At 47.7% G+C, this 16466-nt stretch overlaps 1 protein-coding gene across 3 annotated transcripts; it reads right to left on the bottom strand.

Annotated features, from left to right (window-relative positions):
• Window positions 1-2648: 2648 nt before the first annotated feature.
• On the bottom strand, window positions 2649-16426 carry Il17rb (interleukin 17 receptor B). Of its 3 annotated transcripts, none has more exons than XM_050158180.1 (11): window positions 16314-16426; window positions 14579-14603; window positions 13676-13828; window positions 11921-12048; window positions 11036-11162; window positions 9866-9913; window positions 8491-8636; window positions 8101-8166; window positions 7007-7106; window positions 5735-5830; window positions 2649-4943 (listed from the first exon to the last, which is right to left on the bottom strand). In XM_050158180.1, exons 1-11 carry the CDS (start codon window positions 16371-16373, stop codon window positions 4378-4380), a joined length of 1515 nt encoding a protein of 504 aa, XP_050014137.1. In that variant the 5' UTR covers window positions 16374-16426; the 3' UTR covers window positions 2649-4377. The 3 variants fall into 3 exon arrangements, with proteins under 3 accessions (XP_050014137.1, XP_050014138.1, XP_050014139.1); XM_050158181.1 differs by having other exon boundaries at window positions 8542-8636; XM_050158182.1 differs by lacking the exon at window positions 5735-5830.
• Window positions 16427-16466: the final 40 nt, after the last annotated feature.

The following is a 16466-nucleotide window of genomic DNA, read 5'->3' as shown; positions in this document are numbered from 1 at the left end:
TCCCTTGGAATCAAGCACTGTCTTTGCTTCTCCCACCTCCCCAAGCGAGTATGTTTGTATGTTGCTTAATTGCAAAGGTTTTTTTTTTTTTACAAAGTTTGATTACAAAGGATTTTTTTTTTGATTTATTTTCATTTTTGTTTTGTTTTGTTGTTTTTTAACAAGGTTTGATTTACAAAGTACCAGTTCAGAGTTAGGTTTCCTGAGGCAAGGACTGAAGGGCAAGGCTGGCTGCTTTTCTTGCTCTGTCCCCTCTAGGGCAGGTTTAGGGAAAGGACCACACAGCACTTGAAAAGGAAACTATCTTCCCTTCCTAGAACTAAACAGACAGGATTGAAGACTAATTTAGAACACCATTAAACCCAGCATTCAGGAGGCAGGCTGATCTCATGAGTTCTAGGCCAGCCTAGTCTATAGAGCAAGTTCCAGGACAGCCAGGGCTACACAGAGAACACTCCACCCCACCCCACCCCCAAAAAAATAAAACGAAAGAAGAATTTAGAATCATTAGCCTATACTGTACAGGTAAATCAGCTGGCTGCTCTAATTTATAACTAACTTCATCTTTAGGCCTCTAGTTTGCCTTTTCCTGAGGAACAAGTAGAAGCTTTTGGAGTTCAGTATGATCAACCGACTTCAATCTGTGAACATTCTGGAGAGAAGCAGAACTAAATATAGCCAGCCAGTCTGGACCCTTAGAAAGCCCCTGAGCTGCAGCAAGTTACAGAAAGGACATGGTGTAGACAAGGGCAGGGCAGGGAGCAGTCCCTGGGGCTGTGACACAAGGAAGGTAGGTTAGGTGGAGCAGGTGGCTTCAGCCTGCTGTTACATCACCATCACCAGAATCAGCTTGGGGAGGACTGAGAGAGAGAGAAAAGTAGAGATGGATGAGACCTGGAGATAGGCAGAGAATGTATAAGTCCGAGATGGAGAATTGTGGGAATATAAGAGTCACCAGGTAAAGTTCTTTGTTGGGTCCAAGAAGGGTCCTTGGATGTAGCAATGGTTAACCTGGTAATACTATTTGGATATATACTTTCAAGTTTGAAAATTACCTGTTATTTTGTTTCTGGGTTGTTGGAACAGAGTTTACCATCAGCCCTACGCTCTCAGATGTATAATTTACCTGTTGTAATCATCCTCCACATGAGTGGCTCTTACTTACCGTGGTGGGTGTTGATTCAGAGGAAGTTGGTTTCTGGTCCAAGTTGTGACACAAGCTATATCCACCCTCTATTATCAGTACGTTTGTGAAGCATTGGATAGCTGTCTTGCCAAGTAGTCGCCTTGCTACACTAAGCACTACCGCGGCCATCCAGTAGCAGCCTTCCCACACTAGGCGCTACCTCCGCCATCACAAAGTATCTGCTTACGAAGCTGGATGCAGGGAGTTTGCACTTCATCCTGGGTTTTATTTTATCCATAAGGCATGTGTTAGAACGCATGATGTAGCCTTTCACATTTGCTATTTATATTGCCGCGGATTGAACCCAGGGCCTTGTATATCACACACAAGTTCTCTGCCACTAACCCACAACCCCAAGACATGACCTTTGAGGAGAATATGCAATTACCAACTTTCCTGAGACACCCTTCAGCCTGGAACTTGTGTCCCTCTGGAGCATTGTGATTTAAAATGTGGGCCATGGGCTGGAGAGAGAGCTCGGTGTTCAAGAACATTCACTGCTCTTTCAAAAGACCCTAGTTCAGTTCCCAGCACCCCTGTGGCAGCTCACAACCTTCAGTAACTCCAGCCCTAAGGGATCTGATGACCTTGGCCTCTTCCAAGTGGTTGCTTGTACTCACTGTACACACCCACATGCAGATACACACACCTACCATAATTAAAAATACATTTCTCAAAAGTACCACTACACCTGACCAGACACAAACTTGCTTCTGTTTTTAAACAAGGTCTCTCAATTATGTAACTCTGACTGTTCTGGAACTACGTAGACCAGACTGACCTAGAATCAGATTTCTCTGCCATTAAAGGCGTGTGCCACTGTTAGGCTCGAGTTTCTGGTGCCCAGATGAATTCATGGAGCCAGATTTCCCTTGCAAACTGCATGAGGGTTTTTAATATACAAACTCAAGTTTTGACCAACACCTTTCCAGCACCCCAGCATGGTGGGTCCAGAAAGTATGGCAGGGAGCCCTGAGAGGGTAGAACCTTTAAAGGGGAAATGCTGTAGTCGGGGGAGCTCATGGCATGACTTCTTGGGATTGGAGAGGAGGGTTTAGGGTAAGGTAATTTCTAAAACCATTGGTTAGTTTTTGGGAGCCAAAACCTAACAAAGAGCCATTAATAACAGACAAGGTATCTTCAAGGACAGGATGCCCCCTATGAACATCTGGATCTCATTAAATTTTATGGCCCTTCTCTCTGTCTTCTTAATTGCCCATTTTTAGGGTATCTGCCCAAATTTCTTCTATGGCAGCACATTTCAAGAGCTGAGATCACCTCCCCTAGCCCGCCTCCCCCCCCACCCCCCCACCCCACCCCCCCACCCCCCGCCACCCCCGATCATTATATGACTTAAGATTAAGCCCCTTCTTTAAAACAGAGCTTGCAAAGTCAGGTCCTCACACCACCATGCCCAGCCTCCAGTTACAAACATTTTTACAGTCAACTACCTAAAACTGGATAACATTACAAAACAGTTTTATTATGGTATATGAAGCCTTACTAGACAAATACATATGCTATTATAGATCCATTTCTCTGGTTTCTACATTAAGAAAAAGCTGCTTCAAGAAAGTCAAGAGCTAGAAGACTCAAGATGTTACAGATCTGGGCACTGTTGCTGCTTGTTCTGGGTTTGGGGGATATTTTATTTTATTTTTTTGTTTTTCGAGACAGGGTTTCTCTGTGGTTTTGGAGCCTGTCCTGGAACTAGCTCTTGTAGACCAGGCTGGTCTTGAACTCACAGAGATCCGCCTGCCTCTGCCTCCCAAGTGCTGGGATTAAAGGCGTGTGCCACCACCGCCTGGCTTGGGGGATATTTTAATAATAAGATTTATTTATATTAGGGGGTGTAGAGAGCTAGCTCAGCAGTGGAGAGCATTTGTTCGTGCAGAAGACCCTGGTTTGATTCCCAGCATCCACACAGTGGCTCATACCTGTCCATAGCTGTAGGTCTAGGTGACCCTGTCACCTTCTCCTGACCTCAGGCACCAAGCATGCATAGGGCACACAGGCAATGCAAGCAAAACACTGGTAGTGTGTGCATATCATAATCTTTTTAATGCATATAGAGTGCCCTTAGAAGCCAGAAAATGGTATCAGATCCCTCTGGAATTGGAGTTAAGATGACAGTGAGCTAACACGTGGGTGCTGGGAACTGAACCCAGGTCCTCTGGAAGAGCAGTCAGTGCTCTAAACCTCTGAGCCACCTCTCCCAGCCCTTGGTGGTTTTTTTTTTTTAAAGTACTAGATTATAAAAAGATAGTATTACTTCAGGAGAGCTAATTTCAGTGAATTAGTTTTGACTTGAACAGGAAATGTGCACTGACCATGAACTCTGGGAACTAGAACAGTGGATGGGTGACTGGGCAAAAGTAGACCCTGGGTTTATGGGTAACATGCTTTTGTTTGTCTCGGACAGTCTCGCTACTTATCTCTGACTGAGCTTGAGTTCATTAGTTCTCCACTAGTGTGCTGGGATTAAAAGTGTGTGCTGCCACACCTGACTGGCGAAGTATTTTTCTACTTACTGAAGGGGCTGGGGCTCATTTGAATGGCAAGCCATTTCTCTAACCTGTACAGTAGCCTTGGTTCAGTTCCTAGCACTTCTCTGAACAAAAATAAAGGTTGCTGGTCTAGAAGTTTGACAAGGGAAAGTACTGTAAAGATGGGCCATCTGGTCAGACAAGATGTGTCCAGCTTGTGTGGTAATAGGCCTCTTCTCTTAGGAAGCTGCTGAATTAGTGAGCGCTTCCCAAACGGACTATTCATTAATACATTAAAATGTTACAGGGCTGAACAGTCCCCATGTGCGGCGCAGGACACGGCAGTGCACGACTGGATGCCTGACTGGGAAATGCCTTATTACTTCATGTCAGAATTACTTCATGCTTAGTTTTCAGGGATAATCATTATTGGGGTTTGGGGACAAATGTGGTTGGGCTTTTGTAAATTTAGCTTCCATTCACTAATGTCTGTAACTGTATTATATGCCTAAGACCTGCTGGTGACCAGCCTCAGGCATGTTTGCTTGCACAAGCTCCGACTGCAGACTCCGGGTCTAAAGCAAGTTCTGTGATGTAGTACCCCCTACACACAGCCTGTACAGGAAGCCTCGGGGCCATCCCAAAGCTTCCTGTCCCTGGAACTTGAAGAGCAGGAGGACTTCGGGGTTTCCTGTCCTTCACAGACTACAACGGGGAGCAGCTGCCACTGCAGGCTTGGGGCCGTTTCTTCACTGGCACGTTTCGTGGAGCTTTGAGGAGTTCTGTGTGAAAGGCAGTGGCGTCCTTCATGAGACGATACTGGGGGCAGACGCTCAGAGCGTTATAGTCGCCCTTGATGTCGGCTCCTCCAAGACAGACCACCATGTATTTGTGCAAATGAGCCTGGGTGCTGAAATCACTACAGAAGAGGTTAAAGGCCAGAGGGAAGAGGTCCTGGGCTTTCTCACTGGCGCCGCCCGTGTTCGGGCCGCAGGCACTGCCGCAGAGCCCGTGGGCGTCGCTGGAGAGAAGGAAGACCACCTTGTCCGCCGCCTGCTTCTGCGCGCTGAGCCACTGCACTGGGCCCATCTCCGCTATTCTCTTCCTCTGCCACTTTTCAAGGATGACCTCGCTTCTGCAGCGGTTCTGAAGAAAGTCGGTGAAGCGGCAGACCGTGTGATGGAAACATACCTCAGCCGGGTAAACCACCAGGACCTTAATGAGGGGCAGGAGCTTGCTGGCGGCAGGGAAGGAAGTCTCCGTGCTCCGGCCTGTGGGGGGAGCTTTGTTAGTTACTAGCATATAGCAAGCCTTTACAGTAGTCTAAACCATCACTGAGAAATGTCAGCCAGGGTGGCGATCTGTTCCTGCCAGGGGAACAATAGTCCTGATAGTCCTTTTGAACACCTGAAACACTGACTCTTAAATCTTCACAGCTTCCTAAGCCCCTATCAGTAAGTCAGCCGCCATAGTCCAGCTCTGTTTTCAGATCAACTCAGAGCAGCCGTTTAGGCTTGAGGGCACGGGTTTGAAGCCAACTGTTAAAAATTTCTGTACTTCAACACAGAGTGACCTCTTACATGTCATATCAGGAGTTGGGCCAACTCTGTGGTCTCTTTTCTACCTGCAGGTGGTAGAGTTCCTTTATTTTGCTATAAAGTTAAGCCCCACACTGTGCTACGCAACAAGACTTAGGTCCAAAGCTACTGTAGCCCTGTAGCTAAGGGCGCCAGCAGCATCTTCTAAGTGCCGGGATTCCTGAGGTGAAATTTCATTCATGTGGCTTTCTGAGCTTAAAGCACAGAGTTAATCTTCTGTCACGACAGGAGCGACTCACAGTACACTAAGACCTCCTTTGTGGCTCTTTGAGACAGGTTCTCGCTTAGCTTAAGCTGGTCTTGAACAGCAACTAAAGGGGGCTGTCCTTGAACTCCTGAGCCCACTTCCTCCTCCCCCCAAGGGAGAGACTGCAAGGTTTCTGCCACCACGTCTAGCTAGATCCCCTTCTCTGTCCAGGCAGGTGGGGAGGATCTCAGGGTATCTTCAGAGTGACCGCCCTTACCTTGCCTCCGAGTTAGGTAGATCCCAACTGCCAGCACCCATGTAGCCACCAGCAGCACCAAGATGAGGGGCACCCAGCCTCCCAGCATGCTTCTGTCTGCAGGAAACAGCTTGGTAACCTTTAGCAAGTAAAGCTGCACTTGGCCTCTACTTGTACATGGATTTTTTTTTTTTTTTTACTCTTCTTGGTGGGGGTTTAGACCTTTTCTAACCAAGGGCTAGAAGAGCTTTAGGGTGTGCTGATTAAGGATTCTTTCACAGGGTTCAAGTCTCTTTCAAAAAAAATGTATTGCTGTGTGCTAGAGAAACGGCTCGGCCACTAATGGCTAGGCTCACAACCAACAACTGAAAGTTACTGTGGTGTGTGTGTGAATGCAGGCACACAATGCCAGAGTGTGTGTGAAGGTCAGAGGACAACATGGGGTCATTTCTTCTGTCCGTTCACGATGGCTTCCAGGGCTCAGACCCAGGTTGTAAGACCTTCCTAGCAAGCGATTCTACCCACTGAGTGATCTCACCAGCCCTTTCCTCCCCAGAGGAACAGGGAACTAGGGGACTTTCTCCAAACTCAAGTTTCTTTTCACTGTGGCACAGGGTTTGAATGATGGCTTTTGTTGTCTGGAGAATCTTTGTTCCTCAGGAAGAACTTACAAACATAATGTACACACAGCAGTGTGCCCACATAGAAGTCAGGGCCTGGGGGAGTAGCTATCTAAAGTTTGGCTGGCTGGTTTTTGTCTTTTGTAACCCATGGGCTAGTTTCAGACCATCTGTCCATTGTTAGTAAAAAGAACTGACGCATCTCTAAATGCAGAGACATTTTCCAAAACATGCTCTCCGGCACCAGGGAGGTATGTTTTGGTGCCGGCATTCCTGATTTGTTAACCAAATAGGATTCAGAGAGATTGGAATATCCCTCGTGGACTCAGCCCTGCTCACACCAGCCCCTCACGCCCCTCACGCTAGCCCCTGCTCACACTGGCCCCTCATTCCCAGTAACTCTTTTCATTGTCTGCGGCACTTCAAACAACCATCTTGCGCTCTTTTTTTCTCCTTCTGTATATCCTGCTTTTGAAAAAGATACTGTGTTTGTAATTAGAGCCTTTGTTCTTCCTTGCTTATGAGATCTCTGGGTAGCAGAGGTATTGTTCACGGTACACCGGCAGGGACCTCGTACTGCTCCTCCCAGACACAGGATAGTCTATGACATCTCAAAGGGGCCCTGTGTGTCCTGAGCCTCTCTGATCATCCTGTGGTAATGACTGGGACTTACAGTTGTCTGGAGGGTAGGGGCCACTTGTCTCTATACAAAGCCCAACCGGTCCTTTGCGTCGGATGCAGTCAGGCTCACAGAGGTGGAAATACGGTATCAGCTGAGGAAAAGGAGAGGAAGACTACAGTGCTCACACTTCCAGCATAGCCCTTTCCCCTTTTGAAATGTTATTTCCACCTCCTGGCATTGGCATCAATAGTTTCCCCCCTTGTTTCCTCTTCTGTAGCCCACAGATCCAGTCTGGTGACTCCGGACCAAGATACTGGCAATGCCCCAGCGATGCCCTTGAACTTTGTTCACATTACAGCCGCAGAGTTTTCCTTATCTGAAAGGGCAGCTACATCCTAATAAACATATAAATCTCTCCCCTGGACAACAGTAGGTAAGCGTCCCAGCACTAGGTCAGTCCACGACTTCCCGGAAGGTGCAGGTGCTGTCATGCCAGGGTCCACTTTCTTGGTCATCCTGAGCGCTTCATGTTCGAGGGAGTGGAGAATGGCTCAAGGGCATAGTCGTGGACTGTGACCCTCTGTGTATCCATGTTGTAGACTACAGGGACCTGAGTACCTACCCTTCCAACTAACTGTTTCCACCTGGGCCAGCTGAGGCTCCCAGAAGGTGAACAGCTGCTCTCCTAAGTTCAGACACTGACCTAGACACTGGATAGATAGCCTTCCAGCTTCAACCCACTCGGCTTCACTTCTGAGTTAAAACCGAGGCTTTGGGGAAATAAAACGACTGTCCCGTCTCAGAATTACTCTGAGGATCCAGGACAGAAGATAGAACTAAAAGCCCTTTGGGAAGTCAACAGCCACCAATCCACGCAAAGGCACCACACCTATGGTGTCAGTGTTCACTCTTGTAGACACTAAGGAGTCCCCGACACCCAGCTTGAGGGGGGCCTTTGCGGGGAGACTTGCCATCCTTAAAATGCATGTGGAGGGCTAATGTATATCAGTTGCTGAACACTCACCTAGAATTCAAGAAGTCCTGGGTTCGGCCCCTAGCATTCCATGAAGACATACAGAAAGCATCCATGGTGGAACAAACAGCTCTGCCGTGGCCCTTCCTTTGCAGACCACTATTTAACTCACCTCGAACTCGGCACCTTCACTTTCCTCGTCCACCGAAATGGCCACAGACCTCCTCGTCGGTTTATTCTGGTGCGGATAAGTGAGAGACAGTCAGAGCTGTAGTCATGAGTGAGTAGACAGAGAGTTAGTGATGAGGCCACTGTTCCTAACTGACTTCTGGTGCATCACACTATGTGAAGAAGAACTCACTTCAGAAGCCTCAAACTTCTGTTTGTAGTTGGCTTTAGACTCATCATCCGTAGGATGCCTACAGCGACTTGGACAACAGATAGCTCTGGGATCTCTTGGAAGAAAGCCTATTCAAAGGATTCTAAAGTGTCTGTACTTCAAGATACTGAAGTATCTGGGGTTGGGGATGGGGTGGTAACAAGGGGGTAAAGGGGAAAATACCTCCTCCACTTGAGATGAATTCAATAGTCTTTCGTTTTGTAGAATGCTAACCCTGTATCTTTCTCCAAGGGAATTGGTTGTAAAATTCACTTCAACCGTCGTCTCGTTCTTTTTACAAGCAGTGATATTTGGGTCCCACAGGCTTCCTACAAGTTGAGAGAGAACCACATGGGTGCCCGGGTAACCCCTCCCTTATCTGAGTCCCCAAGGGAGCTTTACAGAAACAAATCTAAATTCTTAGGCACACACCTAAGAGACATGAACTCAACTATATCTTCCGACACTGATCCTAGAATTGCAAAGTATCGGATGTCTAAGAAAGTCCATGCCTTACTTCACTAAAAATAGCTAGGAATGGAGTTACAGATCAAAGTCTACAGCCCAGTTCAATGTTCACCCTACATTTTGAGATAAGAGAACAAGGATGGCTGTTTTCTCCTTTCTAGGATAGCGGAGGGACATCAGTTTAGGAGGAATGCCCCAGAATATGGAGTAAGTGAACTGAGGCCCAGAGCTTTGAGACAAACTGTCAGTGTCCCTGGATACAAAGGAAGGAAATGCCACACAGCTTACAGGAATCAGTTGTCTCGCTCATGTGACTTGCAAATAAGTCCGGGCAAATTTCCAGTAACATGTCTATATAATAGCACAAGTTAGCCTCCCTGCTGATGGGACAGGTTCGGCCCCTGGCTGGAAGCTGTTTCTGGTTGGAGGAGGACTCATTCTAGGTCCTGCACCTCATAACCTTAGAGCCTCAAAATTCTTTGAGAGGGCTCTGTTGGTGGGACTAAAGATCCCCTACCCCCAGCCAATATCTCTAACCTCATTAGCATCACAAGACTATACTGCCCCAAAGTTTATACTCACCCTTAGAAATTGGGATGAGGTACTGACTTATCCTAAAGCTGCTCCTTCACAGATCAAAGAATCTTCTGAGAATAGGAAGTAGTCTTTCAAGAAGGCCTCCAGGGCCTTACTTGGACCAACACTTGACCATGTTTGTTAATCCAAAGAGGAGGTACCCAGAGCCTCCACTGACAACAGGTCAGCTGTGATGAGCAGGTGCAAAGGATAGTGGGGCTCTCCTCCAATCACAAAGCAACTTTCCATGAGCATGCTGTAAGTGGGGGTTGGGCTAATATGTAGGTTTAGCCAAGGGATAGGGTGGTTTCCTGTAGCTGTTGCTGCTCTAGTAAAGTCTGTCCCAGTCTGGATAGCTGCTTAACCTAAGGCCGCTCCTTCACTGAGTGGCTTAGACAGAGAACTTCCATCTCCACATCTCAGTTCCTTTACCTATCTGTGGCTGAATGGAGCTCCATGGGTCCCAGTGAGGAGGATCTCTAAATGACAAAAGCAAAATGCTACATCGACTTACCTGCCTCAATGCACCGCCTTTTATATTTCATTACACTGTTTAGGCAGCCTGGGAATTTGAATGAAAGTTGTTACATTTGAGTAAAAGGTATCTCTACTATAACCCCTTTCCAAGTACACACACACACACACACACACACACACACACACACACACACCCCACATACACTCTCTTCAGACATGAGAGAGATGTCAGGTCTAAAAAATCATTTTACAGTTAAACAGAAAATCATTCACCCGTGGAAACTGTAAGTAGTCTCATTTTAAGTATAGCCTTTCTCAAAATGGTCACCAAGAAGTGACTTGGAAACCAAAAAGTGGGAGTTGATAATACATGTAGTTTCCGCCTCTTCCAGACACGAGGCTCTAGGTGGTAGGAACCCAGCTGCCCAGTAGGCATGACCCTCACTAATTAACACACGCCAGAGAGAACATAGTGAGGAGAGCTCAATGTCTCCTGTGAGATTCATGCCCAAATCTCAGATCCCTGGCCTACATATGAAACAAACATCAGACAAACTCAAATTGGCAACAAACTATTGATGTTTGATGAGGTCATGGAAAAGAACAACCAGAGGAGGCTGAAGTGCCCTAAGGGGCTAAGTGCCTCTGGAACAGGAAGAAAACGCAGTGGCTAAGCAGCTGAAATCCCCAAAGCCTGGTGGTGAGCAGATGGAAATATGCCGATGTTATCTTCCTAGCTCTCATAAGTGGACTCTGGAAAGCAGATGCTGACAGCAAGAGGAACTGAGAGCGGGATGGAAACTTTATCTACTGTTGCAGCGTCTCTAAAACCATCCCCAAATAAAACTCACTTTGTAAAAACCCGGTGAGCTTTGGTGTCATTAGGAAAGCACCATATAGTAAGTGGTGTGGCACCAAAGCTACCCTGGATGGTACCAACCACAAAGGAGCCCAGTCAGGGCATCACCACTGCTGTGCGTAGGACCCAGGGCAAGTGCCTGGAGAGATGGTACATCCTGCTTCCTGCCTGGCACCCAGGAACATGGCTTCCTCATGCTTACTTAACAACGTTCTCCACCCTGAGTGTGGAGTGATTAGCACTGTGTCCACAGGTGGGGAAACCAAGGCTTCAAAGGCTTCCCAAGGCTCCACACCAAACCACAGGTGCGATAGTAAGACAGAATCGCCAAAGAGTGAGGATGTTTACCTGGAGAGGTGAAGTTCACAGACAAAGAAGGGCTGTCTTCATTCATGTTAGCATTGGGGATGTTATGGGCCCCGATGAAATAGACTGTGCTCAGCTCCACAGGAAAGCCCACGTAGGAGAAGGTCCACTGCAAAGCAAAGCAGGGCAGGTGTACAGTCCAGGAGCAGAGCCTCTGGGGGGCTGTTTTCATTTGTAAATGCTTCACATTTATATAGAGTGTGTGTATATGCTGGGTGGGGGGTCATGCCACAGTGTGTGTGTGTAGGCTAGTGGGGGGAGTCATGCCACTGTGTGTGGGTGTATACACTAGTGGGGGGTCATGTCACTGTGTGTGTGTATAAAATAATGGGAGTTCATGCCATAGTGTGTGTGTGTGTGTGTTTGTGTGTGTATGCTAGTGGGGGGTCATACTATGGGGTGTGTGTGTGTGTGTGTGTGTGTGTGTGTGTATACACGCTAGTGGGGGATCATGCCATAGTGTGTGTGTATGCAGGTCAGGACAACTTGAAGGATCTGTTCCTTCTACCATGTATGTCCTATGGACTGAGTTCGGGTTATCAGGCTTAGCAGCCCCCTTTTTCATTTGTCACTTCGTCTCTGTGCTCCAGCTGAAACAGGTCTCTGGCCAGTGTCTATGCAGGGAGTGGATCCAGCCCAGTTTGCTGATATAACTCAGCGTGAGAGAGGAGTGGCATTTTAGAGGAAGGATATAATTTAAGTCTAGCTCCCCTCACTCTGTTGGACATTGAGTCTCAAAGATGCCAGCATCCCCAGGGCAGACAAGCGGCGTGCAAACCCAGGCAGGCATCTCACTCTGCACCATCAGCCTTTCTGAGGTCCATTGTTGGTGCTTCCCAAGCAAGCCTTGTGCCCAAACGTGCTTACTCGGCCTCCAGAAGGTCTGGTCTGCCTTTGGAAGGGCTCTGTATAGTTGCACCTCACACAGTTGTACGAGTCCATGTTGCTTTTGCCAGTCACACAGATCTTGGTGGCCTTCAACAGGCGGATGCTGGCTGCAGAGACAATGAAGTGGGAAGTTGTTTCATTGGCACTTACGTGGCTCGCATAGTATTCTATAATGCCAGTGCTTCATCTCAGCTGGTGTGTACTGTGGTATCCAATGTTCAGATAGGGTAAATGGGGGGGGGGGCTTCAGGAATCTTGGGGGGTACACTGCCTGAACTTTCACAGCTCAGCAGCAGTAGATACAAACCCAAATTCCAAAGCCCAAGAGCTCTACTCCTTCTAGGCTGGCCTGAGTCAAAGTACCCATGGCTAGCGATGCCATCTGCCCCATTCTAGGTCTCTTGAAGGAGATGAATTGCTTGGAGTGTTGTGCATATCCTATGCCTGTCTTTCAGTGCATGCATATTGGTTCTTCTTCCGGATGTGCCTAGGGATGGAATTAATGGTTCCTATGCACTGCATAGTTTGGTTTTAGAAGATGCTGCAGGCTTTAGCTTTGACTGCTTTTTTCTTTCTACAAAGACTGCCCACGCATCGGCACCAGACTGTGCTTGTTTTAACTGCACTAGGTCCATGCAGGCCATTCTTTCTCATGGGTCTCTTTCTCTATCTCTACCCTTTCCAAGTTTACTTTAAAGTGCATAACAACATCGACCAAAGACCTCGCCCTGCTTGGTGTGGGGCCAGAGCCTACCATAGCATCTCACAGGAGTCTTCTGGAGCCCTGCCCTGGTCTGTCTGGTCCTCACATAGAGCACAGCTCCCCTTGGGGCATCCCTTGACATTGCTGTGGTTACCTCTCCTACTACATTGAAAAACGTACTGATGAAGCCTGTCATTGACTCCTCTTCCCAGATAAATGGACCATTTTGAGTTTTTTTTGAGACAAGGTCTCACCCTGTATCCCACTGGAATCCAGTAAGTAGCCCAGGCTGGTCTCAAACTTGCAGCAATTTCCCCGTTTCAGTCTCCCAGGTGCTGGACTCTTGACAAAACCAAGTATAACGTTGGCAAATGGAAACCACGAGCCTAGGCATTAGGGTCCCAGGACTGGCTTGTCTAAGGAACTTACATGTTGCTTACCATATAATCCGGAGGAAATGCCAGGACTTCATGATGTCATTTGGAAGTGGATAATTAGCCGAAGCCAGAGCTTCTCCTAAACCAGGGAACCCCATCTCTTCCAGGAAGTGTGGCTGCAGAGTGTCACTGCTCCTCAGTGACCTTGCACATTTTACAACCGGCAGAGGGCAAGAACCACTCCCCCCACTTGCTGCCTGTGTTTCCTTTCAATTACTTCCAAGCCAGAGCAGCTCCCAAACTCCCATCCTGGCTTCAAACCTCTAGCTTAGTCTTGTTCTTCTGCGTGCTATCATAGGCATGAATGATCACAGATACAACTATATAGCTCTTTGGAGTCTGGCTACTTGGGACATCCATATTGTCACATACACAGAAAGAATTCTCATTGTTGAGTTCCATAGTTTCCACTCTGTGGTTCTTTTAGGCTCTTGGTCACCTGGATGCTGTTACGCACACCAGTCTTACTGTACACATCCTATGATGTGGCTTTTGGTGAATGCACATCTGTGGTCTATGCCTAGAAGCAAATTAATGAGTCCTATATCCTTCACGTTTCGGGCTTAGTAGATGCTTTGACTGATGCAGACTTACCATCTGCCCGGAGTATCCAGCTTATGTTCATCAAAATTGAAAAATCCTCTTTTTGGCAATCCTTTTTTGAACAAGTTTGAACAAGTTCCACTTGGAGGCTCCTCAAGTCCCCTGGGGTGAGACTGTGTTGCACCATCCACTCTGGAGATGGCCCTGGGGAAAGGCAAGAACACTTCCAATGTCACTCCCATTTCAGGCGCAGTCAGAAGCTCTTCCCTCCAAGTGATATGCTCCATCGCAACCCACTTCTGCTAAGGAAAGCCAGGCTTCTTCTGGATGCTGGCTGGTTTATACACCTAAATAATGTCTCTCAGCCTCGTGGTCTCAAACTCCACAGCACTTGGGGTGTTCGAGGTGCATGTGTGTGCATGTACGTGTGGGTGTATGTTTAGTGTATTTGACATGTTCATTAACGTCAATCATGCGTTCTCCATGCCTCAGTCCTGGACTCCAGTCTGCAAGCCCTCACCATAACCATTTCTAAACTGCTCCCCTCCCCTCCTGCTCACTCTCCCTATTCACATTTCTTGGACAAAACCCACTCGATCTTCAAAGTACCACGTTGGGTACCCATGTATTAAAAACTTGCTTCCTAGCCCCAACAATCAACGGTATGGCCCCTCCCACCACAATCAGCGTCCCTCTGTGGAACGGCAGGCACTGCTTCCCACTCAGCCTGGTGAGTTCCACGCTATCTGTGTGCTAATTTACTGGGAGGCCAGTCCATCTCAAACACATCCTTACATCCTTACTCCCCAAATTCTGCCTGGAAAACCTCACTCCCATTAGCAAACAAGGCAATGTATTATCACCATGTGCCTGGTCTTCCAGAACCCCCTTCCTGACTCAGACCTTCTTACTGTCCACCTGTGCTTCCAAATACCCACTCTCAAGTGCACTTACCAGGCTCAGAGCCACACTGAATAGTCTGCAGGAAAGAGAGAAACCAAATGTCATGTCAAAGCCAGCAAACCACAATGCTTATTTTACCAAATTAGGCAAAACACCATCTTTTTCCTTAGATGCATGCACAAGTGATAAATTTTCAAAGAACAGTGAGCTGGGACTTGGAGCGATGGCTCCACATCGGACAACTCGCAACTGCCTATAACTCCAGCTCCAGAAGCCAATGCCTCTAGTTTCTGAGGACATGTTCACAGGCATGTGTGCATGTGAGTGTGAACACGCACATACATGCACACATGTGCACATACACACACATGCATGCACACATGCACAGACACACACACATACACATATACACACACCTCCCCTGCCTCAGATTACTGAGGCACCTTGGCTATCTAATGTTTAACTACTGGTTTTCAGGACAGTGTAATATTTATTGATTTTTCCAAGTTAACATTTGGCTATACAAAGAGGAGAAGAAAGCAGGCAGCAATGAATGCAACCCACTGCACCTTCCCGAGGTTCGTATCATGCTTCTTTTTTGATCTAGGATTCACCTGAGCTGCTTAGAAAACCAGGGGCAATTGTTATTTCATCACAACCTCCTAAAACAGCTTCCAAAAAAGTAAAACTCATCAACGCCTAAGAAAGGCCAGTACTAAATAAAATCCCTTGAAGTTTACAAAAGAAAAGTAATGAAAAGTATGGTTCGGGCCTGAAACATTTATTCTAGCTGTTAGCAATCTTCAGCGGCAAGATGCAACGTGACCAACCCACAGGGCTCCAGGACCCCAGCTTCCTCATTTCCAAAAACCTTGTGAAGGCAGAAAACAAAGGTTTTGGTGGGACAAATTTGGTTTGGGTGAAGTCATCCATGGTCCTTTGCTTTGTGACATTCTTTTTAAACAAATGAGCCACACACTAGGAACTAAGATCTAGTTGACCGGTAGTGAGACAAGGTATAGCGAAAAGCCAAGCACCAGCGCGAACCTTCACAGAGTTCATTCGGTAGTCCTCGCAGCAAATGCTCCCAGGGACAATTTTTCTTTGGCACAGAGAGGGCAAGCACAGCAGCTGGTGGCTTGGCGACACCATATACCAGCTTTGACTTTCCCAGTCATCAGGGGGACCGAGTGCTGTGTGAACCTGGCACGGACGTCACCTGATGCCTTTCTGATGAGGAGCTTTTTCCTCTGGAACGTCTCGAAAGATTCCTTTGTTCTTGGGCACGGGAGAAGGAATGAATGCTGCCTTCAGGAATCTACATGGTCCGAGACAGATAGGAAAAGCAAGCAAGCAGACGGGTGCACTGTGTTCTGGTAACCTAGTCGGTGGGCAGAGCAGATGCGAGTGGTTCTGTCTAGTCATCCTGAAGCAGGGGGCAAGGCGTACCACCTGTGTGAGTTGAGTAGCACCCTTTTATTAAGGAGACCACTAAGACCAGATGAGCCCAAATGCCCAGGATGGCATCTGTGACACAGCTAAAGTTCATGTCTCCAGCAAGCAGTCTAACAGCAGATGCCTTCCAGGCTGGGAATAGAAGGACGATGGAGGTGCAAAGCCCATTGTGGTTATCTCAGGGGGTGCCAATCTGGCCCCTTCCAGAAGGTGGTCCATGGACAATTTCCTAGAAATTTGGGCTGACAGTCAGGGTTCAGCTAAAAGGATGGGAAACAAACAAACAAACAAACAAACAAACAGGACTCTCTCACGAGAGGGGGATGCTTACCGGCTCTCCTGGCAGGGCGCTCCTGTACATTGCTACCAGGCTCAACAGCACCAGCAACATGACCCAGCCACCGCCCACCACCACGCGGAGCTGGCGCGGGCGAGCCTGGTCCTCTTAACCAGGTGCCCGCCTGGGGCAGTTCTCTCCGGGCTC

The sequence above is a fragment of the Alexandromys fortis genome, unplaced genomic scaffold, assembly GCF_014885135.2.
Source record: "Alexandromys fortis isolate MF-2015 unplaced genomic scaffold, M_Fortis_MF-2015_v1.1 scaffold_106, whole genome shotgun sequence".
NCBI classification, from domain to species: domain Eukaryota; kingdom Metazoa; phylum Chordata; class Mammalia; order Rodentia; family Cricetidae; genus Alexandromys; species Alexandromys fortis.
This window is presented reverse-complemented; position numbering and strand designations above follow the sequence as displayed.